Here is a 23,967-nt window from a genome sequence, read left to right as displayed (position 1 = left end):
CCCAGGGACTGGAGGATATGTATGGCATCGTCCACCCGAACATACTGAAGAGTGTAGGGGTCCTTAGGGATATGATCGTTTATACTATCGCCCTCTGGGTAGGATAAATGATAGATCGTGCGCCATTCTGAAGAGTGTTTTTTGGGTACCACACCCACAGGGTGACATTGGAGATTAGGGAGGGGAGGGGAATTAAATGGCCCTGCAACCCGACCCAAACCAAGCTCCTTGCGAAGATTACCTGAAACTACCTCGGGGTGCTGAATAGCTGATATGAGATTACGAGATACGCGGGGTTTTTGAGGACCGGTATAGCCGACATGTGTACCATAACGAAGAGAATTAATTACGTTACTAACAAAAATACGATCAGGGTGCTGAGAAAGTTCCCGTTCTAAAACAACTACATTAATAGGGGTGGATACTGATGGTACAGAGTTCTGGGCAAGAAACTTGACTTTATCTCTTGCTTCTGTCGCTGGAGCTGTTAGAACCACGGTGTCGTTGACCACTCTTGGAGAAACCGCTGGGGCAGTTGATAATGGAGTGGGCAGAAGATCGACAGCGACGGCAGACGTGCGGGAACGGGCAAGGACTGGAGGCACACCCAGACGACCGGTTGAAGCGGAAGCAGACGGGTCCACTCTTGGGCTGCGGGCGGGACGGGTCGGCACTGGGGCAGTCGCTTTGGCTGTGGTACGGGCTGGAGCAGACAAGACAGTGTGGCTTAGCAAGGCCAGAGAAGGTCACGGTCCAGAGTTCCAAATCAACCTGGTCCCAGTTGAGAGTTAGATCGTAGGCGGCCCTACGACGAAACTGTTCATCATAGGAGAGGAAGGCCAGACCCTTAAATTTTGTAGCTGCTCTGCTTATAATTTGTTGGTATTTCAGCAGTTCGAGCGATCGCCGAGGGTACGACTCAACGATCACTAACATATAGGCGGTGTAGGCGTCTAACCACTTATGAAAAGTGTCAATAACAGGTTTCCGTTTGCGTACCATGGTCAGAGGGGCGGAAGAGCCTGGGACCGAGTCATCTAAACGAAGCTGGATGTCGGGAGTCTGGGGCCGAGTTAATGAATCGGGCAATAACATGGTAAAGTCAATGTACTCACCCCGTAGAACCTTGTCCGTTAAACTCTTGTCTAGAGGGCGCGTAAGGCCCAGAGGAGTAGCTGCACCTGGTCTGCGTTGTGGCAGGTTTGAAGTGGCGGGCGTAGCGTTGGTGAGATACGTGGGCTGGAAAGGAAAACTCTGCAGCGCCTGTTCGAGAGATGAACGGACCGTATCCTGAATGGCGGCCATTTGCGTCTCAGTGAACGGCTGTGAAGAAGGCGACGTCTCCTGGTCGGCCCGAGAACCAGACTGAGGAAAATCGAGGAGATCATCGAGGTCGGCCACCGAGCTACCGGACGAAACCTCGCTGGCGTCCCCGTCGAAATCAACAGCAACAGCAACAGCTGGTTGGCTTTCAGCGGGACGGTCTTTACGCTGCCTAGCCGAGCGTTTCTGTACCCGACCGGGCTTTGTACGAGGAGCCGCACGAGGATGTTGGACAGCCTGTAGGCGCGAAACCAAATCTGCTTTACTGCCAGTTATCGGTAGATTCAGGGCCTGAAGGCGTAGGCGAAGCACCTCAGTGGATAAGGACGAGAGATTATCCTGTTTGCGAGCGCGACCAGTTGCGGCTTTTAGATTCCCACGTGGACGAGCCATAATTACAAAATAGAGACACTAGTGGTAGACCTTACAGTAGGTAATACAGCAAGCGAGTGATACTCGGACTTTTACTAGACCTTTTATAGTTAGACATATGTCTAGGACTAAGCCAATGGCAAGTAAAGTACTATCGAATACATGAGATTCACGTAGCGCTGAACGAGACATGAATAGAGGTATTTATACCTTTTAGCCATACAAAACGAAGGATATAAATGTAACAGACGGTATTGCAACATGCTAGAAGAATAGGTATTGTACAAGGAGAGTAAAAGTACATCCATGACCAATTTGCATTACGTAATGCTAACTGTTGACACAGTAACAACTGAGCTCAAGAGCGTCACGCTCCATTAACTGCGTTTTACAATTATGTTGTAAAACTTTAATTATTTGTTACATTTCAGGGTTTGTTTTCTTACGTTTTGTGGTTAGTTTTCTTACGTTTGAAGGTTATTATTTGTTTCGTTTGGGAGTTAGTTTTCTTACGTTTGGGGGTTATTACATCTTACGTTTAATGGAAAACTTTCTTACCTTTGGGGGTAAACAATTCTTCCGTTAGCGGGTTAGTTATCTTACGTTTTGGGGTTAGTTTTCCTACGTTTGAGGGTTAGTTTTCTTATGTTTGGTTGTTAATAATTCTTACGTTTGCGGGTTAGTTTTCTTACGTTTGGTGGTTAGTCTTCTTACGTCTGGTGGTTAGCAATTCTTATATTTGGGGGTTAGTTTTCTTAGGTTTGGTGGTTAGTAATTCTTACCTTTGTCGGTTAGTTTTTGTACGTTTAGGGGTTATTAATTGTCACGTGAGGGGGGTCATTAATTGTTACGTTAGGGAGGTAGTTTTCTTACGTTTGGGGGTTATTTATTCTTACGTTTGGTGGCTAGTAAATCTTACGTTTGGGGGTTAGTTTTCTTACGTTTGGTGGTTAGTAATTCTTACTTTTGGGGATTAATTTTTTTTCGTTTAGGGGTTAGTAAATCTTACATTTGAAGCTTATTATTTGTTACGTTTGGGAGTTAGTTTTCTTCCGTTTGGGGGTTAGTAATTCTTACGTTTGGTGGTTAGTAATTCTTACGTGTGGGGGTTATTATTTGTTACGTTTGAGGGTTAGTTTTCTTACGTAATGGGGTTAGTTTTCTTACCTTTGTGGGTTATTACTTGTTACGTGTGAGGGTTAGTTTTCTTACGTTTATTGGTTAGTAATTTTTACGTTTAGAAGTTAGTTTTTTTTACTTTTGGTGGTAAGTTTTGTTACGTTTGGCGGTTAGTAATTGTTACGTTTGGGGGTTAGTTTTCTTAGGTTTGGTGGTTAGTAATTCTCACGTTTGGGGGTTAGTTTTCTTACTTTTGTTGGTATGTTTACTTACGTTTTGTGGTTAGTAATTCTTACGTTTGGAGGTTAGTTTTATTACCTTTGGTGGTAAGCTTTGTTACGTTTGGCGGTTAGTAATTCTCACGTTTGGGGGTTAGTTTTCTTACGTTTGATAGTTAGTAATTCTTACGTTTAAGGTTCGTTTTCTTACGTTTGGAGGTTAGTAATTCTTAGGTTTGTGGGTTAGTTTTCTTTCTTTTTGGGGTTAGTAATTCTTACGTTTGGGGGGTTAGTATTTGTTAGGTTAGGGGTTAGTTTTCTTACGTTTGGGGGTTAGTAATTTATACGTTCGGTGGTTAGTAATTCTTACGTTTGGGGGTTATTATTTGTTACGTTAGAGCGTTAGTTTTCTTACGTATTGGGGTTAGTTTTCTTACGTTGGGGGGTTATTATTTGTTAAGTCTAAGGGTTAGTTTTCTTACGTTTTGAGGTTAGTAATTCTCACGTTTGGGGGTTATGCTTTTTACCTTTGGTGGTTAGTTTTCTTACGTTAAGGGGTTAGTAATTCTTACGTTTGGGGGTTAGTTTGCTTACGTTTAGGGGTTAGTAATTCTTACATTCGAAGGTTAGTTTTCTTACGTTTGGGGGTTATGCTTTTTACCTTTGGTGGTTAATTTTCTTACGTTTGGCGGTTAGTAATTCTCCCGTTTAGGGGTTAGTTTTCATACGTTTGGTGGTTAGTAATTCTTACGTTTGCGGGTTAGTTTTCTTACGTTTGGTGGTAAGTTTTCTTACGTTTAGTGGTAAGTAATTCTTACGTTTGGGGTTGGTTGTCTTACGTTTGGTCTTAAGTAATTCTTAGGTTTAGGGGTTAGTTTTCTTTTTTGGGGGGGCTAATAATTCTTACGCTTGGGGGTTATTATTTGTTACGTTAGGGGTTAGTTTTCTTACGTTTGGGGGTTGGTAATTCTTACGTTTGGGGGTTAGTTTTCTTACGTTTAGGTGTTAGTAATTCTTACGTTTGGGAGTTCTTATTTGTTACGTTAAGGGGTTAGTTTTTTTACGTTTATGGGTTACTAATTTTTTCGCTTTGTGGTTAGTAATTCTTAAGTTTGGAGGTTAGTAATTTTTACGTTTGGTGGCTAGGAATTCTTACGTTTGTGGGTTAGTTTTCTTACGTTTGGGGGTTAGTTTTCTTACGTTTTGGGGTAGCAATTTTTACCTGTGGAGGTTAGTTTTCTTACGTTTGTTGGTTAGTTTTCTTACGTTTGGTGGTTAGTAATTCTTACGTTTGGGGTTATTAGTTGTTACGTTTGGGAGTTACTTTTCTTACGTTTAAGGGTTAGTAATTCTTACGTTTAGGGGTTAATTTTCTTACGTTTGGGGGTTAGTAATTCTTACATTTGGGGGTTAGTTTTCTGACGTTAAGGGGTTAGTAATTGTTACCTTTGAATATTATTATTTGTTACGTTCAGGGGTTAGTTTTCTTACGTTTGGTGGTTACTAATTCTTACGTTTGGTGGTTAGTAATTCTTACGTTTGGGGGTTAGTTTTCTTTCGTTTGATGGTTAGTAATTCTTACGTTTGGGGTTATTAATTGTTATGTTTGGGGGTTAGTTTTCTGACGTTAAGCGGTTAGTAATTCTTTCTTTTTGGGGCTAGTAATTCTTACGGTTGGGGGTTAATTTTATCACCATTGGTGGTTAGTTTACTTCCGTTTAGTGGTTAGGAATTTTTACGTTTGGGAGTAAGTTCTCTTACGTTTGGTGGTTAGAAATTCTTACGTTTTGGGGTTATTATTTGTTACGTTTGGGGGTTAGTTTTTTTACGTTTTAGGGTTAGTAATTCTTACGTTTAAGGGTTAGTAATTCTTACGTTTAGAGGTAAGTTTTCTTACGTTTGGGGGTTAGTAATTTTTATATTTGGGGGTTAGTTTCATACGTTTGGAGGTTAGTAATTCTTTTGTTTAAGGGTTAGTTTAATTAGGTTTGGGGGTTAGTAATTCTTACATTCGGGGGATAATTTTCTTACGTTTGGTGGTTAGTAATTCTTAACTTTGGGGGTTATTATTTGTTACTTGTGCGGGTTTGTTTTCTTACGTTTTGGGGTTGGTAATTTTTTTATATGGGGGTTAGTAATTCTTACGTTTGAAGGTTAGTTTTCTTACGTTCTGGGGTTAGTAATTCTTACGTTTGGGGGTTAGTAATTCTTACCTTTACTGGTTAGTTTTCTTAGCTTTGGTGGTTAATTTTCTTACGTTTGGTGGTTAGTAAGTATTACGTGTTGGGGTTATTATTTGTTACGTTTGAAAATTAGTTTTCTTACGTTTGGGGGTTAGTTATTTTTACGTTCGGGAGTTAGTAATTCTTAGGTTTGGGGGTTAGTTTTTTTAAGTTCGGGGGTTAGTAATTCTTACTTTTGGGGGTTAGTTTAATTACATTTTGGTGTTCGTAATTCTTACGTTTGGGGGTTAGTTTTCTTACGTTTGGTGGTTAGTAATTCTTAAGTTTGGGTGTTATTATTTGTTACGTTTGCGGGTTTGTTTTCTTACGTTTTGGGTTGGTAATTCTTTATTTGGGGGTTAGTAATTCTTACGTTTTGGGGTTACTGTTCCTACGTTTAGGGGTTAGTAATTCTTACGTTAAGGGGTTATTAGTTGTTACGTTTGAGGGTTAGTTTTTTTACGTTTGGGGGTTAGTAATTCTTACGTTTGGAGGTTAGTAATTCTTACGCTTAGGGTTATTATTTTTTACGTTTAAGGGTTTGTTTTCTTACGTTTGGGGGTTAGTAATTCTTACCTTTGGGGGTTAGTTTTCTTACGTTTAGGGGTTAGTAATTGTTACGTGTGGGGGTTCTTCTTTGTTACGTTAGGGGGTTAGTTTTCCTACGTTTGGGGGTTACTAACTCTTACCTTTGGTGGTTAGTATTTCTTACGTTTGGGGATTAGTAATTCTTACGTTTGGTAGTCAGTAATTCTTACGCTTGGTGGTTAGTAATTCTTACGTTTGGTGGTAAATAATTCTTACGTTTAAAGGTTAGTTTTCTTACGTTTGGGGGTTATTAATTGTTACGTTTCAGGGTTAGTTTTCTTACATTTTAGAGTTACTTACGTTTGGGGGTTAGGTTTTTTACGTTTGGTAGTTAGTTTACTTACGTTTGGTGGTTAGTAATTCTTACGTTTGGGGGTTAGTTTTTTTACGTTTGGTAGTTAGTTTACTTACGTTTGGGGGTTAGTTTTCGTACGTTTGGCAGTTAGTAATTCTTACGTTTGGAGGTTAGTTTTCTTACGTTTGGGGGTTAGTTTTATTACGTTTGGTGGTTAGTTTTCTTACGTTTGGTGGTTAGTAATTCTTACGTTTGGGAGTAACTTCTCTAACGTTTGGTGGTGAGTAATTCTTACGTTTTGGGGTTAGTTTTCGTACGTTTCGTGGTTAGTAATTTTTACGTTTTGGGGTTATTATTTGTTACGTTTCGGGGTTAGTTTTTTTACGTTTGAGGGTTAGTAATTCTTACGTTTGGGGGTTAGTAATTCTTACGTTTAGAGGTAAGTTTTCTTACGTTTTGGTGTTAGTAATTTTTACATTTGAGGGTTAGTTCAATTAAGTTTTTGGGTTAGTAATTCTTACGTTTGGGGGATAATTTTCTTACTTTTGATGGTTAGTAATTCTTGCGTTTGGGGGTTATTATTTGTTAAGTTTGCGGGTTTGTTTTCTTACGTTTTGGGGTTGGTAATTTTTTTATTTGGGGGTTAGTAATTCTTACGTTTGGATGTTAGTTTTCTTACGTTCGGGGTGAGTAATTCTTACGTTTGGGGGTTAGTAATTTTTACGTTTAGGAGTTAGTAATTCTTACGTTTGGGGGTTAGTTTTCTTACGTTTGGGGGTTATTATTTGTTGCTTTTCCGGGTTTGTTTTCTTACGTTTTTGGGTTGGTACTTCTTTCATTTGGGGGTTAGTAATTCTTACGTTTTGGGGTTACTTTTCCTACGTTTGGAGGTTAGTAATTCTCACGTTAGGGGGTTATTAGTTGTTACGTTTGAGGGTTAGCTTTTTTACGTTTGGGGGTTAGTAAATCTTACATTTGGGGGTTAGTAATTCTTACGTTTGGAGGGTAGTAATTCTTACACTTGGGGTTATTATTTGTTATGTTTGAGGGTTTGTTTTTTTACGTTTAGGGGTTCGTAATTCTTACCTTTAGGGGTTAGTTTTCTCACCTTTGATGGTTATAGTAATTCTTACGTTTGGGGGTTAGTATTTCTTACGTTTGGGGGTTAGTTTTTTTTCGTTTGGTGGTTAGTTTTTTTACGTTTGGTGGTTAGTAATTTTTACGTTCGGGGGTTACTTTTCTTACCTTTGGTGGTTAGTAATTCATAGGTTTGCGTGTTAGTTTTCTTACGTTTTGGGATTAGTAATTCTTACGTTTGAAGGTTATTATTTGTTACGTTTGGGAGTTAGTTTTCTTAAGTTCGGGGGTTAGTAATACTATCGTTTGAGGGTTAGTAAGTCTTACATTTGGGGGGTTAGTTTTTTTACCTTTGGTGGTTAGTAATTCTTACGTTTGGTGGTTAGTAATTTATACGTTTAGGGGTTAGTTTTCTTACGTTTGGTGGTTTGTAATTCATAGGTTTGGGGGTTAGTTTTCTTACGTTTTGTTGTTAGTAACTCTTACGTTTGGTGGTTAGTAATTCTTTTGTTTCGGGGTTAGTTTTCTTACGTTTGGGGCCTACTAATTCTAACCTTTGGGGGTTAGTTTTCTTACGTTTAGGGGTTAGTAATTGTTACGTTTGGTGGTTAGTATTTCTTACGTTTGGGGTCAGTGATTCTTACGTTTGGTAGTCAGTAATTCTTACGCTTGGTGGTTAGTAATTTTTACGTTTCAGAGTTAGTTTTCTTACATTTTAGAGTTAGTAATTCTTACGTTTGGGGGTTAGTTTTCTTACGTTTGGTGGTTAGTTTTCTTACGTTTCGGGGTAAGTAATTTTTTCGTTTGGGGGTTAGTAGTTCTTACGTTTGGGGATTAGTTTTCTTACGTTTGGGGGTTAGTAATTCTTACGTTTGGAGATTAGTTTTCTTACGTTTGGGGGTTATCAATTGTTACGTTTCAGGGTTAGCTTTCTCACATTTTGGTGTTAGTAATTGTCACGCTTGGGGGTTAGTTATTTTACGTTTGGTAGTTTGTTTTCTTACGTTTATTGGTTAGTAATTCTTACGTTTAGTGGTTAGTTTTCTTACGTTTGGGGGTTAGTAATTCTTTCGTTTGGGGGTTACTAATTCTTACGTTTGGGGGTTAGTTTTCTTACGTTTTGGGGTTAGTAATTCTTATGTTCGAAGTTATTTTTTTTACGTTTGGGGGTTAGTAATTCTTTCGTTTGGGAGTTAGTATATCTTACGTTTGGAGGTTAGTTTTCTTACGTTTGGGGGTTAGTAATTCTTATGTTTGGGGGTTAATTTTCTTACGTTTGGGGGTCAGTAATTCTTATGTTTGGAGGTTAGTTTTCTTACGTTTGGGGGTGAGTTTTCTCACGTTTGGTGGTTACTAAATCTTACGTTTGGGGGTTAGTTTTCTTACGTTCGGTGGTTAGTAATTTGTAAAATTGGAGGTTATTATTTGTTACGTTTCAGGGTTTGTTCTCTGACGTTTTGTGGTTAGTTTTTTTACGTTTGGGGGTTATTATTTGTTACGTTTGAGGGTTATTTTTTTTACGTATTGAGGTTAGTAATTCTTAAGTTTAAAGGTTACTTTTCTTACCTTTGGTGGTTAGTTTTTTTACGTTTGGTGGTTAGTAATTCTTACTATTAGGGTTAGTTTTCTTACGTTCAGTGGTTAGTAATTCTTACGTTTGGGGGTTAGTTTTCTTACGTTTGGTGGTAAGTTTTCTTACATTTCGGGGTTACTAATTCTTACGTTTGGGGGTCAGTAATTCTTACGTTTGGAGGTTAGTTTTCTTACGTTTGATGGTTATTAATTGTTACGTTTCAAGGTTAGTTTTTTACATTTTGGGGTTAGTAATTCTCATGTTCGGAGTTATTTTTTTTGCGTTTGAGAGTTAGTAATTCTTACGTTTGGGGGTTAGTTTTCTTACGTTTGGGGGTTATCAATTGTTACGTTTCAGGGTTAGCTTTCTTACATTTTGGTGTTAGTAATTGTCACGTTTAGGGGTTGGTTTTTTTACGTTTGGTAGTTAGTTTTTTTACGTTTGCTGGTTAGTAATTCTTACGTTTGGGAGTTAGTTTTCTTACGTTTGGTGGTTAGTTTTCTTACGCTTGCGGGTTACTAATTCTTTCATTTGGGGGTTAGTAATTCTTAGGTTTGGGGGTTAGTTTTCTTACGTTTTGGGGTTAGTAATTCTTATGTTCGGAGTTATTTTTTTTACGTTTGGGGGTTAGTAATTCTTTCGTTTGGGGGTTAGTATATCTTACGTCTGGAGGTTAGTTTTCTTACGTTTGGGGGTTAGTAATTTTTATGTTTGGGGGTTAGTTTTCTTACGTTTGGGGGTCAGTAATTCTTACGTTTGGAGATTAATATTTGTTACGTTTTTAAGGGTTTGTGTTCTTACGTTTTGTGGTTAGTTTTCTTACGTTTGGGGTTTATTATTTGTTACCTTTGAGGGTTAGTTTTTTTACGTATTGAGGTTAAAAATTCTAAAGTTTAGAGGTTAGTTTTCTTACCTTTGGTGGTTAGTTTTGTTACGTTTGGTGGTTAGTAATTCTTACTATTAGGGTTAGTTTTCTTAGGTTTGGTGGTTAGTAATTCTTACGTTTGGGGGTTAGTTTTCTTACGTTTGGTGGTTAGTTTTCTTACTTTTGGGGGTTAGTTTTCTTACTTTTGGGGGTTAGTTTTCTTACGTTTGGTGGTAAGTTTTCTTACGTTTGGTGGTTAGTAATTCTTACGTTTGGGGGTTAGTTTGTTTACGTTTGGTGGTTAGTAATTCTTAGGTCTGGGGCTTAGTTTTCTTACGTTTTGGGGTAAGTAATTCTTACGTTTAAAGGTTATTATTTGTTAAGTTTGGGAGTTAGTTTTCTTACGTTAGGGGGTTATTAATTCTTACGTTTAAGGGAGAATTTTCTTACCTTTAGGGGTTAACAATTCTTCCGTTAGCGGAGTAGTTTTCTTACGTTTTGTGGTTAGTAATTATTACGTTTTCGGATTAGTTTTCCTACGTTTGAGGGTTAGTTTTCTTATGTTTGGTGTTTCATAATTCTTACGTTTGTGAGTTAGTTTTCTTACGTTTGGGGGTTAGTAATTGTTACGTTTGTAGGTTAGTTTTCTTACGTTTGGGGGTTATTAATTGTTACGTTTTAAGGTTAGTTTTTTTACATTTTGGGGTTAGTAATTCTTACGTTTCGGGGTTAGTTTTCTTACGTTTGGTGGTTAGTAATTATTACGTTTTCGGATTAGTTTTCCTACGTTTGTGAGTTAGTTTTCTTACGTTTGGGGGTTAGTAATTTTTACGTTTGTAGGTTAGTTTTCTTACGTTTGGGGGTTAGTAATTTTTACGTTTGTAGGTTAGTTTTCTTACGTTTGGGGTTATTAATTGTTATGTTTTAAGGTTAGTTTTTTTACATTTTGGGGTTAACAATTCTTCCGTTAGCGGGGTAGTTTTCTTACGTTTTGTGGTTAGTAATTATTACGTTTTCGGATTAGTTTTCCTACGTTTGAGGGTTAGTTTTCTTATGTTTGGTTTTTCATAATTCTTACGTTTGTGAGTTAGTTTTCTTACGTTTGGGGGTTAGTAATTGTTACGTTTGTAGGTTAGTTTTCTTACGTTTGGGGGTTATTAATTGTTACGTTTTAAGGTTAGTTTTTTAACATTTTGGGGTTAGTAATTCTTACGTTTCGGGGTTAGTTTTCTTACGTTTGGTGGTTAGTAATTCTTACGTTTGGGGGTTAGTTTTCTTACGTTTGGTGGCTAGTACTTTTTACCTTTAAGGGTTAGTTTTCTTACGTTTAGGAGTTAGTAATTGTCACGTGAGGAGGTCATTATTTCTTACGTTAGGGAGTTAGTTTTCTTACGTTTGTGGATTATTTAATTTTACGTTTGGTGGCTAAAATTCTTACGTTTGGGGGTTAGTTTTCTTACGTTTGGTGGTTAGTAATTATTACCTTTGGGGGTTAGTTTTCTTACGTTTAGGGGTTAGTAATTCTTACCTTTGGGGTTTATTTTCTTACGTTTAGGGGTTAGTAATTCTTACGTTTGGTGGTTAGTAATTCTTATGTTTGGAGGTTATTATTTGTTACGTTGGAGGGTTTGTTTTCTTACGTATTGGGGTTAATTTTATTACGTTTCTGGGTTATTAGTTGTTACGTGTAAGGGTTAGTTTTCTTACGTTTTGTGGTTAGGAATTCTTACGTTTGGGGGTTAGTTTTTTTACCTTTGGTGGTAAGTTTTGTTACGTTTGGCGGTTAGTAAGTCTCACGTCGGGGGTTAGTTTTCTTACGTTTGGTGGTTAGTAATTCTTACGTTTCGGGGTTAGTTTTCTTAAGTTTGGTGGTTAGTAATTCTTAAGTTTAGGGGTTAGTTTTTTTACGTTTTAGGGTTAGGAATTCTTACGTTTGGGGGTTAGTTTTCTAACGTTTTGGGATTAGTAGTTGTTACGTTTTGTGGTTACTAATTCTTACGTTTGGGGGTTTATTTTCATACGTTTCGGGGTTAGTAATTCTTACGTTTCGTGGTTTCTTATTTGTTACGTTAGAAGGTTAGTTTTCTTCCGTTTGGGGGTTACTAATTCTTATGTTTGGTTGTTAGTATTTCTTACGTTTGGGGGTTAGTAATTCTTTTGTTCAGGGGTTAGTACTTCTTACGTTTGGTGGTTAATAATTCTTACGTTTAGTGGTTAGTAACTCTTACGTTTGGGGGTTAGTTTTCTTACGTTTGGGGGTTAGTTTTCTTTCGTTTGGTGGTTAGTAATTCTTACGTTTGGGGGTTAATTTTTTTTACGTTTGGGGGTTATTTTTTGTTACGTTTCAGGGTTAGTTTTCTAACGTTTTGGAGTTTGTAATTCTTACGTTTCGGGGTATTATTTGTTACGTTTGGGGGTTATTTTTCTGACGTTTGGTGGTTAGTTTTCTTACGTTTGGTTGTTAGTAATTCTTATGTTTGGGGGTTAGTTTTCTGACGTTTGGTGGTTAGTTTTCTTACGTTTGGTGGTTAGTAATTCTTACCCTTGGGGTTATTATTTCTTATATTTGAAGGTTAGTTTCCTTATGTTTTGGGGTTAGTAAATCGTACCTTTGGGGGTTAGTTTTATTATCTTTGGTGGTTAATTTTGTTACGTTTGGTGGTTAGCAACTCTTACGTTTTGGGGGTTAGTTTTTTTACGTTTGGTGGTTAGTAATTCTTACGTTTGGTGGTTAGTTTTCTTATCTTTGGTGGTAAGTAAATCTTAAGTTTGGGGGTTACTTTTTTTCGTTTTGGGGTTAGTAATTCTTACGTTTGGGAGTTATTATTTGTTACGTTTGGGGGTTAGTTTTCTTTTTTTTAGGGGTTAGTAATTCTTACGTTTTGTGGTAAATAATTCTTACGAATAGGGGTTAGCTATTCTTACGTTTGGGGGTTAGTTTTTTTACGTTTAGGGGTTAGTAACTCTTACGTTTTGGGGTTATTATTTGTTAGGTTAAGGGGTTAGTTTTCTTACGTTTGGGGGTTACTTATTCTTACGTTTAGTGGTTAGTAAATATTACAATTGGGGGTTATTAAATTTTAGGTTTGCGGGTTAGTTACTCTTAAGTTTGGCGGTTAGTTATTCTTACGTTTATTGGTTAGTAATTCTTACGTTTAGGGGTTAGTTTTCTATCGTTTGGGGGTTAGTAATTCTTACGTTTGGTGGTTAGTTTTCTTACGTTTTTGGGTTAGTAATTCTTAGGTTTGGCGGTTAGTTTTCTTACGTTTGGAGGTTGGTAATTCTAACGCTTGGGGGTTATTATTTGTTACGTTTCTGGGTTAGTTGTCTTTGGTTTGGTGGTTAGTAATTCTTACGTTTGGTGGTTAGTATTTTCAACGTTTGGGGGATAGTTGTCTTTAAATTTTAGGGTTAGTTTTCTTTTGTTTGGTGGTACGTAATTCTTACGTTTTTGGGTTTTTTTTAACGTTTGGGAGTTATTATTTGTTACGTTTCAAGGTTAGTATGCTTACGTTTTCGGGTTAGTAATTCTTACGTTTGGGGGTTAGTTTTCTTACGATTGGTGGTTAGTTTTCTTACGTTTGGTGGGCTAGTAAGTTTTACGTTTGGGGGTTAGTTTTCTTACGTTTGGGGGTTAGTAATTCTTACGTTTGGTGGTTAGTAAATCTTACATTTGGGGGTTAGTAATTCTGACGTTTGGGGGTTAGTATCTCTTACGTTTGGGGGTTAGTTTTCTTACGTTTTGGGGTTATTAAATTACGTTTGGGGGTTAGTTTTCTTACGTTTGGTGGTTACTAATTATTACGTTTAGAGGATAGTTTTCTTACCTCTGGTGGTTAGTTTTTTTATGTGATGTGGTTAGTAATTCTTACGTTTGGGGGTTAGTTTTCTTACGTTTGGGGGTTAGTAATTCTTACGTTTGGTGGTTAATAATTCTTACGTTTGGGGGTTATTATTTGTTACGTTTGAGGCTTAGTTTTCTTACGTTTGGTGGTTACTAATTATTACGTTTAGGGGTTAGTTTTCTTACCTTTGGTGGTTAGTTTTTTTACGTGTGGTGGTTAGTAATTCTTACATTTGGGGGTTAGTTTTCTTACGTTTGGTGGTAAGTAATTCTTACATTTGGGGGTTAGTTTTCTTACGTTTAGGGGTCAGTAATTCTTATCTTTGGGGGATATTATTTGTTACGTTAGGGGTTTAGTCTTCTTACGTTTGGTGGTTACTAATTCTTACGTTTGGTGGTTAGTAAATCTTACGTTTGGGTTTTAGTATTTCTTACGTTTGGGGGTAAGTTTTATTACGTTTCGGGGTTAGTATTTCTTACGTTTGGGGGTTATTTTTCTTACCTTTGGGTTTTATTTTTTGTTACGTTTGAGGGTTAGTTTTCTTACATTTTGGTGTTAGTAATTCTTACGTTTGGGGGTTAGTTTTCTTACGTTTGGTGGTTAGTAATTGTTACGTTTCGGTGTTATTATTTGTTACGTTTGCGGGTTTGCTTTCTTACGTTTTGGGTTGGTAATTCTTTATTTGGGGGTTAGTAATTCTTACGTTTTCGGGTTACTGTTCCTACGTTTAGGGGTTAGTAATTCTTACGTTAAGGGGTTATTAGTTGTTTCGTTTGAGGGTTAGTTTTTTCACGTTCGGGGTTAGTAATTCTTACGTTTGGGGGTTAGTAATTTTTACGTTTGGGAGTTAGTAATTCTTACGTTTGGGGGTTAGTTTTCTTACGTTTGGGGGTTATTATTTGTTGCTTTTGCGGGTTTGTTTTCTTACGTTTTTGGGTTGGTACTTCTTTCATTTGGGGGTAAGTAATTCTTACGTTTTGGGGTTACTTTTCCAACGTTTGGAGGTTTATAATTCTTACGTTAGGGGGTTATTAGTTGTTACGTTTGAGGGTTAGTTTTTTTACGTTTGGGGGTTATTAAATCTTACATTTGGGGATTAGTAATTCTTACGTTTCGAGGTTAGTAATTCTTACGCTTGGGGTTATTATTTGTTATGTTTGAGGGTTTATTTTTTTACGTTTAGGGGTTAGTAATTCTTACCTTTAGGGGTTAGTTTTCTTACCTTACCTTTAGGGGTTAGTTTTTTTACGTTTGGTGGTTAGTTTTTTTACGTTTGGTGGTTAGTAATTTTTACGTTCGGGGGTTACTTTTCTTACCTTTGATGGTTAGTAATTCATAGGTTTGCGTGTTAGTTTTCTTACGTTTTGTGATTAGTAATTCTTACGTTTGAAGGTTATTATTTGTTACGTTTGGGAGTTAGTTTTCTTAAGTTCGGGGGTTAGTAATACTATCGTTTGAGGGTTAGTAAGTCTTACATTTGGGGGGTTAGTTTTCTTACCTTTGGTGGTTAGTAATTCTTACGTTTGGTGGTTAGTAATTTATACGTTTGGGGGTAAGTTTTCTTATGTTTGGTGGTTTGTAACTCATAGGTTTAGGGGTTAGTTTTCTTACGTTTGGTTGTTAGTAACTCTTACGTTTGGTGGTTAGTAATTCTTTCGTTTGGGGGTTAGTTTTCTTACGTTTGGGGCCTACTAATTCTAACCTTTGGGGGTTAGTTTTCTTACGTTTAGGGGTTAGTAATTGTTACGTGTGGGGGTTATTCTTTGTTACGTTAGGGGGTTAGTTTTCTTACGTTTGGGGGTTAGTAATTCTTACGTTTGGTGGTTAGTATTTCTTACGTTTAGGGGTTAGTAATTCTTACGTTTGGTAGTCAGTAATTCTTACGCTTGGTTGTTAGTAATTTTAACGTTTGGTGGTTAATAATTCTTACGTTTGGAGGTTAGTTTTCTTACGTTTGGGGGTTATTAATTTTTTACGTTTCAGAGTTAGTTTTCTTACATTTTAGAGTTAGTAATTCTTACGTTTGGGGGTTAGTTTTCTTACGTTTGGTGGTTACTAATTCTTACGTTTGGGGGTTATGCTTTTTACCTTTGGTGGTTAGTTTTCTTACGTTTGCCGGTTAGTAATTCTCACGTTTGGGGGCTAGCTTTCTTACGTTTGGTGGTAAGTTTTCTTACGTGTAGTGGTAAATAATTTCTTACGTTTGGGGTTGGTTGTCTTACGTTTGGTGGTTAGTAATTCTTAGGTTTGGGGGTTAGTTTTCTTTTTTCGGGAGGTTAGTAATTCTTACGTTTGGGGGTTATTATTTGTTACGTCGGGGGTTAGTTTTCTTACGTTTGGCGGTTAGTAATTCTTACGTTTGGGGGTTAGTAATTCTTACGTTTGGGGGTTAGTTTTCTTACGTTTAGGTGTAAGTAATTCTTACGTTTGGGGGTTCTTATTTGTTACGTTAGGGGGTTAGTTTTTTTACGTTTATGGGTTACTAATTCTTTTGTTCGGTGGTTAGTAATTCTTACATTTGAGGTTAGTACTTTTTACGTTTGGTGGCTAGTAATTCTTACGTTTGTGGGTTAGTTTTCTTACGTTTGGGGGTTCTTATTTGTTACATTTGAGGGTTAGTTTTCTTACGTTTTGGGGTTAGCAATTCTTATCTTTGGAGGTTAGTTTTCTTACGTTTGGTGGTTAGTTTTCTTACGTTTGGTGGTTAGTAATTCTCACGTTTCGGGGTTACTTTTCTTACGTTTGTTGGTTAGTAATTCTTACGTTTGGTGTTATTAGTTGTTACGTTTGGGTGTTAGTAATTCTTACGTTTGGGGGTTAGTTTTCTCACCTTTGTTGGTTAGTATTCTTACGTTTGGTGGTTAGTAATTCTTACGCTTGGGAGTAAGTTCTCTTACGTTTGGTGGTTAGTAATTCTTACGTTTTGGGGTTAGTTTTTATACGTATCGTGCTTAGTAATTCTTATGTTTCGGGGTTACTATTTGTTACGTTTGGGGGTTAGTTTTCTTACGTTTGAGGTAAGTTTTCTTACGTTTGGGGGTTAGTAATTTTTACGTTTGAGGGTTAGTTTTCATACGTTTGGGGGTTAGTATCTCTTACGTTTAAGGGTTGGATTAATTAGGTTTGGGCTTAGTAATTCTTACGTTTCGGGGATAATTTTCTTACCTTTCATGGTTAGTAATTCTTGCGTTTGGGGGTTATTATTTGTTACGTTAGCGGGTTTTTTCTTACTTTTTGGGGTTGGTAATTTTTTTATTTGGGGGTTAGTAATTCTTACGTTTGGAGGTTAGTTTTTTTACGTTCGGGGGTTAGTAATTGTTACGTTTGGGAGTTAGTAATTCTTACGTTTGGAGGTTAGTTTCCTTACGTTTAGGGGTTAGTAATTCTTACCTTTAGGGGTTAGTTTTCTTACGTTTGGGGGATAGTAATTCTTACGTTTAATGGTTCGTTTTCTTACGTTTAGGGGTTATTAATTCTTACGCTTGGGGGTTAAGTTTCTTACGTTTGGGGGTTAATAATTCTTACGTTTGGGGGTTAGTTTTCTTACGTTTGGTGGTTAGTAATTTTTACGTTTAGGGGTTACTTTTCTTACCTTTGGTGGTTAGTAATTCATAGGTTTGCGTGTTAGTTTTCTTACGTTTTGGGGTTAGTAATTCTTATGTTTGAAGGTTATTATTTGTTACGTTTGAGAGTTAGTTTTCTTACGTTCGGGGGTTAGTAATTCTAACGTTTGGGGGTTAGTAATTCTTACATTTGGTGTTTAGTTTTCTTACCTTTGGTGGTTAGTAATTCTTACGTTTGGGGTTTAGTAATTCTTACATTTAGAAGTTTGTTTTCTTACGTTTGGTGGTTAGTAATTTATACGTTTGGGAGTTAGTTTTCTTACGTTTGGTGGTTTGTAATTCATAGGTTTGGGGGTTAGTTTTTTTACGTTTGGTAGTTAGTTTACTTACGTTTGGTGGTTAGTAATTCTTACGTTTGGGGGTTAGTTTTCTTACGTTTGGTGGTTAGTTTTCTTACGTTTCGGGGTTAGTAATTCTTTCGTTTGGGGGTTAGTAGTTCTTACCTTTGGGGGTTAGTTTTCTTACGTTTGGGGGTTAGTAATTCTTACGTTTGGAGATTAGTTTTCTTACGTTTGGGGGTTATCAATTGTTACGTTTCAGGGTTAGCTTTCTTACATTTTGGTGTTAGTAATTGTCACGTTTAGGGGTTAGTTTTTTTACGTTTGGTAGTTAGTTTTTTTACGTTTGCTGGGTAGTAATTCTTACGTTTGGGGGTTAGTTTTCTTACGTTTAGTGGTTAGTTTTCTTACGTTTTGGGGTTACTAATTCTTTCATTTGGGGGTTAGTAATTCTTACGTTTGGGGGTTATTATTTGTTACGTTTGAAAGTTTGTTTTCTTACGTTTTGGAGTTAGTTTTCTTACGTTTGGGGGTTATTATTTGTTACGTTTGACGGTTAGTTTTTTTACGTATTTAGGTTAGTAATTCCTAATTTTAGAGGTTAGCTTTCTTATCTTTAGTGGTTAGTTTTCTTACGTTTGGTGGTAAGTAATTCTTACATTTAAGGGTTAGTTTTCTTACGTCTGGTGGTTAGTAATTCTTACGTTTGGGGGTTAGTTTTCTTACGTTTGGTGGTTAGTTTTCTTACGTTTGGTGGTTAGTAATTCTTAGGTCTGGGGGTTAGTTTCGTTACGTTTCGGTGTTAGTAATTCTAACGTTTGAAGGTTATTATTTTTTACGTTTGGGAGTTAGTTTTCTCACGTTTGGGGGTTAGTAATTCTTACGTTTGGTGGTAAGTAATTCTTACGTTTCGGGGTTAGTTTTCTTACGTTTTGGGGTTAGTAATTATTACGTTTGGAGGTTAGTTTTCTTACGTTTGGGGGTGAATTTTTTATTACGTTTTGTGGTTACTAATGCTTACGTTTGGGTGTTAGTTTTCTTACGTTTGGTAGTTAGTAATTCATACGTTTGGGGGTTATTATTTGTTACGTTTCAGGGTTTGTTTTTTTACTTTTTGTGGTTAGTTTTCTTACTTTTGGTGGTTAGTAATTCTTACGTTTGGGGGTTCGTTTTCTTACGTTTGGGGGTTATTAATTGTTACGTTTGAAGGTTAGTTTTTTTAAATTTTGGGGTTAGTAATTTCTATGTTTGGAAGTTATTTTTTTTTACGTTTGGGGGTTAGTAATTCTTTCGTTTGGGGGTTAGTATATCTTACGTTTGAAGGTTAGTTTTCTTACGTTTGGTGGTTAGTAATTCTTACGTTTGGGTATTAGTTTTGTTACGTTTGGTGGTTAGTAGTTTTTTAGGTTTAGGGGTTAGTTTTCTTAAGTTTTAGGGTTAGTAATTCTTATGTTTGTTGGTTATTATTTTTTACGTTTGGGGTTTAGTTTTCTTACGTTTGGGGATTAGTAATTCGTACGTTTGGTGGGTGGTAATTCTTACTTTTCGTGGTTAGTAATTCTTACGTTTAAGGGTTAGTTTTGTTACGTTTGGGGGTTAGTTATTCTTACGTTTGGGGGTTAGTAATCCTCACGTTTGGTGGTTAGTAATTCTTACGTTTGGGGGTTAGTTTTCTTACGTTTGGGGGATATTATTTGTTACGTTTAAAGGTTAATTTTTTTCGCGTTTGGGGCTTAATTTTTTTCTTTTTTTTGGTGGTTAGTAAATCTTTCGTTTGGGGGTTACTTTTCTTACGTTTGGCGGTTGGGAATTCTTACGTTTGGGGGTTAGTTTTCATACGTTTTTTGGTTAGTAATTCTTAGGTTTGGGAGTTAGTTTTCTAACGTTTAGGGGTTAAAAATCTTATGTTTGGGGGTTATTATTTGTTAAGTTTGGGGGTTATTTTTCTGACGTTTGGGGGTTGGTAATTCTTACGTTTGGGGGTTAGTTTTCTTACGTTTAGTGGTTAGTAATTTTTATGTTTGGAGGTTATTATTTGTTACGTTAGGGGGTTAGTTTTCTTACGTTTTAGAGTTACTAATTCTTACGTTTGGTGGTTAGTAATTCTTACGTTCGGTGGTTAGTAATTTTTACTATTACGGGTAAGTTTTGTTACGTTTGGGGGATATTATTTGTTACGTTTAAAGGTTAATTTTTTTTGCGTTTGGGGGTTAGTTTTCTTTCGTTTGGTGGTTAGTAAATCTTACGTTTGGGGGTAAGTTTTCTTACGTTTGGCGGTTGGGAATTCTTTCGTTTGGGGGTTAGTTTTCATACGTTTTGTGGTTAGTAATTCTTAGATTTGGGAGCTAGTTTTCTAACGTTTAGGGGTTAAAAATCTTATGTTTGGGGGTTATTATTTGTTACGTTTGGGGGTTATTTTTCTGACGTTTGAGGGTTGGTAATTCTTACGTTTGGGGGTTAGTTTTCTTACGTTTAGTGGTTGGTAATCTTTATGTTTGGAGGTTATTATTTGTTACGTTAGGGGGTTAGTTTTCTTACGTTTTAGAGATACTAATTCTTACGTTTCGTGGTTAGTAATTCTTACGTTTGGTGGTTAGTTTTCTTACGTTTAATGTTATTTTTTGTTACGTTTCAGGGTTAGTTTTCTTATGTTTTGGGGTTAGTTTTCTAACGTTTAGGGGTTAGTTTTTTTTCGTTTTTGTGGTTAGTAATTCTTACGTTTGGGGGTTAGTTTTCTTACGTTTGGTGGTTACTTTTCTTACGTTTGGTGGTTAGTAATTCTTAGGTTTGGGGGTTAGTTTTCTTACGTTTTGGGGTTAGTACTTCTTATGTTTGGAGGTTTTTATTTGTTACGTTTGGGGATTAGTTTTCTAACGTTTGGGGTTTAGTAATTCTTACGTTTGGTGGTTTGTAATTCTTACGTTTGGGGGTTAGTTTTCTTACGTTTATGGGTTAGTAACTCTTACGTTTGGGGTTTAGTAATTCTTACGTTTAAGGGTTAGTTTTCTTACGTTTGGGGGTTATTAATTCTTACGTTTGGGGGTTAGTTTTCTTACGTTTTTTGGTTAGTAATTCTTACGTTTAAGGGTTAGTTTTCTTAGGTGTGGTTTTTAGTAAATCTTACGTTTGGAGGTTAGTTTTCTTACGTTTACAGGTTAGTTTTCTTACGTTTGGTGCTTAGTATATCTTTCTTTTGTAGGTTAGTTTTCTTACCTTTGGTGGTTAGTAATTCTTAGGTGTAAGGTTTAGTTTTCTCAAGTTTGGGGGTTAGCAATTCTTACGTTTGGGGGTTAGTTTTCTTCCGTTTAGGGGTTGGTAATTTTTATGTTTGGGGGTTATTATTTGTTACGTTAGGGGGTTAGTTTTCTTACGTTTTAGGGTTACTAATTCTTACGTTTGGTGGTTAGTAATTCTTACGTTTGGGGGTTAGTAATTTATACCTTTCGGGGTTACTAATTCTTACGTTTGGTGGTTAGTAATTCTTACGTTTGGTGGTTAGTAATTCTTACAATTGCGGGTTAGTTTTGTTATGTTTGGGGGATATTATTTGTTACGTTTTGGAGTTAGTTTTCTAACGTTTGTGGGTTAGTTTTCTTTCTTTTTGGTGGTTAGTAATTTTTACGTTTGGGGGCTAGTTTTCTTACGTTTAATGTTATTTTTTGTTACGTTTCAAGGTTAGTTATCTTATGTTTTGTGGTTAGTAATTCTTACATTTGGGGGTTGGTTTTTTTACGTTTGGTGGTTAGTTTTCTTTCGTTTGGTGGTTAGTAATTCTTAGGTTTGGGGGTTAGTTTTCTTACATTTTGCGGTTAGTAAGTCTTACGTTTGGTGGTTAGTAATTCTTACGTTTAAGGGTTATTTTTTTCACGTTTGGGGGCTTTTAATTCTTACGTTTGAGGGTACGTTTTCTTACGTTTAAAGGGTTAATATTTGTTACGTTTAAGAGTTATTATTTGTTACGTTTGCAGGTTAGTTTTCGCACGTTTGGGGGGCTAGTAATTCTTTTCTTTGGCGGTTAGTAATTCTTACGTTTGGGGGTTAGTTTTCTTACGTCTGGGGTTTAGTAATTCTTACGTTTGGGGGTTAGTTTTCTTACCTTTGGGGGTTAGTAAATCTTACGTTTGAGGATTAGTAATTCTTACGTTTAAGGGTATGTTTTCTTACGTTTGGGGGTTATTAATTTTTACGTTTGGTGGTTAGTAATTCTTACGTTTGGTGGTTAGTAATTCTTACGTTTTTGGGTTAGTTTTCCTACGGTTTTGGCATATTATTTGTTACGTTTGGCGTTTAGTTTTCTTTCGTTTGGTGGTTAGTAAGTCTTACGTTTGGGGGTTATTATTTGTTACGTTTCAGGGTTGGTGTTCTCACGTTTTGGGGTTACTTTTCTTACGTTTGGTGGATAGTAATTCTTACGTTTGGAGGTTAGTTTTCTTACGTTTACAGGTTGGTTTTTTTACGTTTGGTCGTTAGTATATCTTACGTTTGGGGGTTAGTTTTCTTACGTTTGGTTGTTAGTAATTCTTACGTTTGGGGGTTGGTTTTCTTACGTTTGGTTGTTAGTAATTCTTACGTTTGTGGGTTAGTTTTCTTACGTTTTTTGGTTAGCAATTCTTAGGTTTGGGGATTAGTTTTTTTTATGTTATGGGGTTAGTAATTCTTACATTTGGGGGTTAGTTTTCTTACGTTTGGTGGTTACTTTTCTTACGTTTGGTGGTTAGTAATTCCTAGGTCTGGGGGTTAGTTTTTTTACGTTTTGGGGTTTGTACTTCTTATGTTTGGAGGTTTTTATTTGTTACGTTTTGGGCTTAGTTTTCTTACGTTTGGGGTTTAGTAATTCTTACGTTCGGTGGTTAGTAATTCTTACGTTTGGGGGTTAGTTTTCCTACGTTTATGGGTTAGTCATTCTTACGTTTTGGGTTTAGTAATTCGTACGTTTAAGGGTTAGTTTTCTTACGTTTGAGGGTTATTAATTCTTACGTTTGGGGGTTAGTTTTCTTACGTTTGGTGGTTAGTAATTCTTACGTTCGGGGATTAGTTTTCTTACGTTTGGTTGTTAGTAATTTTCACGTTTGGAGGTTAGTTTTCTTACGTTTAGAGGTTGGCTAATTACGTTTGGTGGTAAGTATATCTTACGTTTGTGGGTTAGTTTTCTTACGTTTGGGGGTTGGTTTTCTTACGTTTGGTGGTTAGTAATTCTTTCGTTTGGGGGTTAGTTTTCTTACGTTTTTTGGTTAGCAATTCTCAGGTTGGGGATTAGTTTTTTTATGTTATGGGGTTAGTAATCCTTACGTTTGGGGGTTATTATTTTTTACGTTTACTGGTGAGTTTTCTTACGTTTGGGGGTTAGTAATTCTTACGTTTGGTGGTTAGTAATTCTTACGTTTAGGGGTTATTTTTCTTACGTTTAGGTTTTAGATATTCTTACGTTTGGGGTGTATTATTTTTTACCTTAGGGGGTTAGTTTATTTACGTTTGGGGGTTACTAATTCTTACGTTTGGTGGTTAGTAATTCGTACGTTTGGGGGTTAGTTTTCTTACGTTTGGGGGTTAGTAATTCTAACGTTTGGTGGCTAGCAATTCTTATGTTTGGGGGTTAGTTTTCTTACGTTTAGAGGTAAGTAATACTTACGTTTAGGGGTTATTATTTGTTACGTTAGAGGGTTTTTTTTTTACGTTTGGGGTTATTAATTCTTACGTTTGGTGGTTAGTAATTCTTACGTTTGGGTGTTAGTAATTCTTACTTTTGGACGTTAGTAATTCTAACCTCTTTTGGTTAGTAATTCTTACGTTTGGTGGTTAGTAATTCTTACGTTTGGGGGTTAGTTTTTCAACTTTTAGGGTTTAGTTTTCTTACGTTTAGGTGTAAGTAATTTTTACGTTTGGGGTTGATATTTGTTACGTTAGGAAGTAACTTTTCTTACGTTTGGGGGTTACTAATTTTTACGTTTACCGCCTAATATTTCTTACGTTTAAGGGATAAGAATTCTTACGTTTGAGGGTTAGTAATTCTTACGTTTGGTGGTTAGTATTTCTTAAGCTCGGTGATTAGTAATTCTTACGTTCTGGGGATAGTTTTCTTACGTTTGTGGGATATTATTTGTTACGTTTGGCGGTTAGTTTGCTTTCGTTTAGGGGTTAGTTTTCTTTTGTTTGGTGGCTAGTAAATCTTACGTTTGGGGGTTAGTTTTCTTACGTTTAAGGGTTAATATTTGTTACTTTTTAGGGTTAGTTTTCTTACGTTTAGTTGTTAGTAATTCTTACGTTTAGGGGTAAGTTTTCTTACGTTTGGGGGTTGGTTTTCTTACGTTTGGTGGTTAGTAATTCTTACCTTTGGGGGTTAGTTTTCTTACGTTTGGTTGTTAGTAATTCTTACTTTTGTTGGTTAGTTTTCTTACGTTTATTCTTTAGTAATTCTTATGTTTAGAGGTTAATTATTCTTACGTTATGGGGTTAGTAATTCTTACGTTTGGGGGTTATTATTTGTTACGTTTGGGGGTTAGTTTTCTTACGTTTGGTGGTTAGTAATTCTTACGTTTGGTGGTTAGTAATTCTTACGTTTGGGGGTTAGT

General features: G+C 36.4%; 1 protein-coding gene across 1 annotated transcript; it reads right to left on the bottom strand.

Moving 5' to 3' along the window:
• Nucleotides 1-449: 449 nt before the first annotated feature.
• Nucleotides 450-2,112, bottom strand: LOC146467882 (uncharacterized). Its single transcript, XM_085125443.1, has one exon. It carries the CDS (start codon nt 1,714-1,716, stop codon nt 460-462), a length of 1,257 nt encoding a protein of 418 aa, XP_084981569.1. The 5' UTR covers nt 1,717-2,112; the 3' UTR covers nt 450-459.
• Nucleotides 2,113-23,967: the final 21,855 nt, after the last annotated feature.

The sequence above is a fragment of the Pavona decussata genome, unplaced genomic scaffold, assembly GCF_977016875.1.
Source record: "Pavona decussata unplaced genomic scaffold, jaPavDecu1.1 SCAFFOLD_134, whole genome shotgun sequence".
NCBI classification, from domain to species: Eukaryota; Metazoa; Cnidaria; class Anthozoa; order Scleractinia; family Agariciidae; genus Pavona; species Pavona decussata.
This window is presented reverse-complemented; position numbering and strand designations above follow the sequence as displayed.